The sequence below is a fragment of the Eimeria mitis genome, genomic scaffold (genome assembly GCF_000499745.2).
Source record: "Eimeria mitis Houghton genomic scaffold, Emh_scaff9826, whole genome shotgun sequence".
Lineage (NCBI taxonomy): Eukaryota > Apicomplexa > Conoidasida > Eucoccidiorida > Eimeriidae > Eimeria > Eimeria mitis.
Window position 1 is genome coordinate 1 of NW_013577225.1, and position 958 is coordinate 958.

At 38.1% G+C, this 958-nt stretch overlaps 1 protein-coding gene across 1 annotated transcript in view; it reads left to right on the forward strand.

The window, feature by feature from the left end:
• Window positions 1–26: 26 nt before the first annotated feature.
• Window positions 27–958, forward strand: part of EMH_0098110 (uncharacterized protein) — a gene marked incomplete at both ends in the record, with an annotated part of 1321 nt that continues 389 nt past the window's right edge. Inside the window, 3 exons of the mRNA XM_013502656.1 lie at window positions 27–96; window positions 255–301; window positions 438–521. Of these exons, the coding sequence (XP_013358110.1) occupies window positions 27–96; window positions 255–301; window positions 438–521 (201 nt within the window). The remainder of the gene's footprint in view (window positions 97–254; window positions 302–437; window positions 522–958) is intronic.

The window sequence follows — 958 nt, forward strand, 5'->3', positions numbered from 1 at the left end:
CCGGAGCCTCAGGAGAACGATGCCCGATGTGCAGAAGTTGGTTTAGACCTTCAGAGATCATCGGCCTTCAGTTTGAATTGACGCAGCTGACTGCAAGTACGTGTGAAATGAAGATATTCTATTACTCATAAATAACAATACAAGCATATACTTGCTTGGCATTTGACGAAAAAAGAGTGCTTACACTGCTCTTCTTGCTGAAACGAGAAAGCAAAAGTAGAAACAATATCGCTCTTTTTGTTGTTTCTCCTCAGATGCTGACACCACAGAAGAGGAAGTTCAACCTGCTGCTGTTCTTCAGGTTAGCTTCGCTGACATCCCCTCCATCAATACAACTTATAATACACGAATAAGTTGTATTTGTGCAAAAAGAAATACGGAGAATATGGAATTGAGGGTGAAACGCAGGTGGATTTCTTTGCGTGTATTTGCTTCAGACTCGCCTCTCTATGGCAAGGGAAAATGTTGATACACTAATGAAGGCCGATGCAGAACGCACGAGGGAAGTTCTTAGACTAAAGGTAATATTCAAATAAGATAAAGTAATACGAATGCAGCAGCACTCTTTATGTTTCATATGGTGGTAATACTGAGCAACACAATTCATGTTTCGCATGAAACTAATATGCAAAGAGCTGCATTTACTGCGTTTCAAGCGAGGATTATAGAAAGCAGTATCGTCTATGAATAATAAATATCCGCATATTTTGTGTTTAAAATGAGAATAATAAAAAAACAGCGCATCTTTTTTATGTTGTGAGTAATAAAGAGCAGAAAACTCCTTGAATGGCCGGGGCCTGGCTCAGCATACACAGCTGTGGTTATAGGCCAGCTGTTTAACCTATTTCTTTTTGGCCATGGTGGAGGCAGTTTGCCCAGCTGCACATATTTGCGTGGCATTGTAATTTATATATATATATATATATATATATATATATATATATATATATATATATAT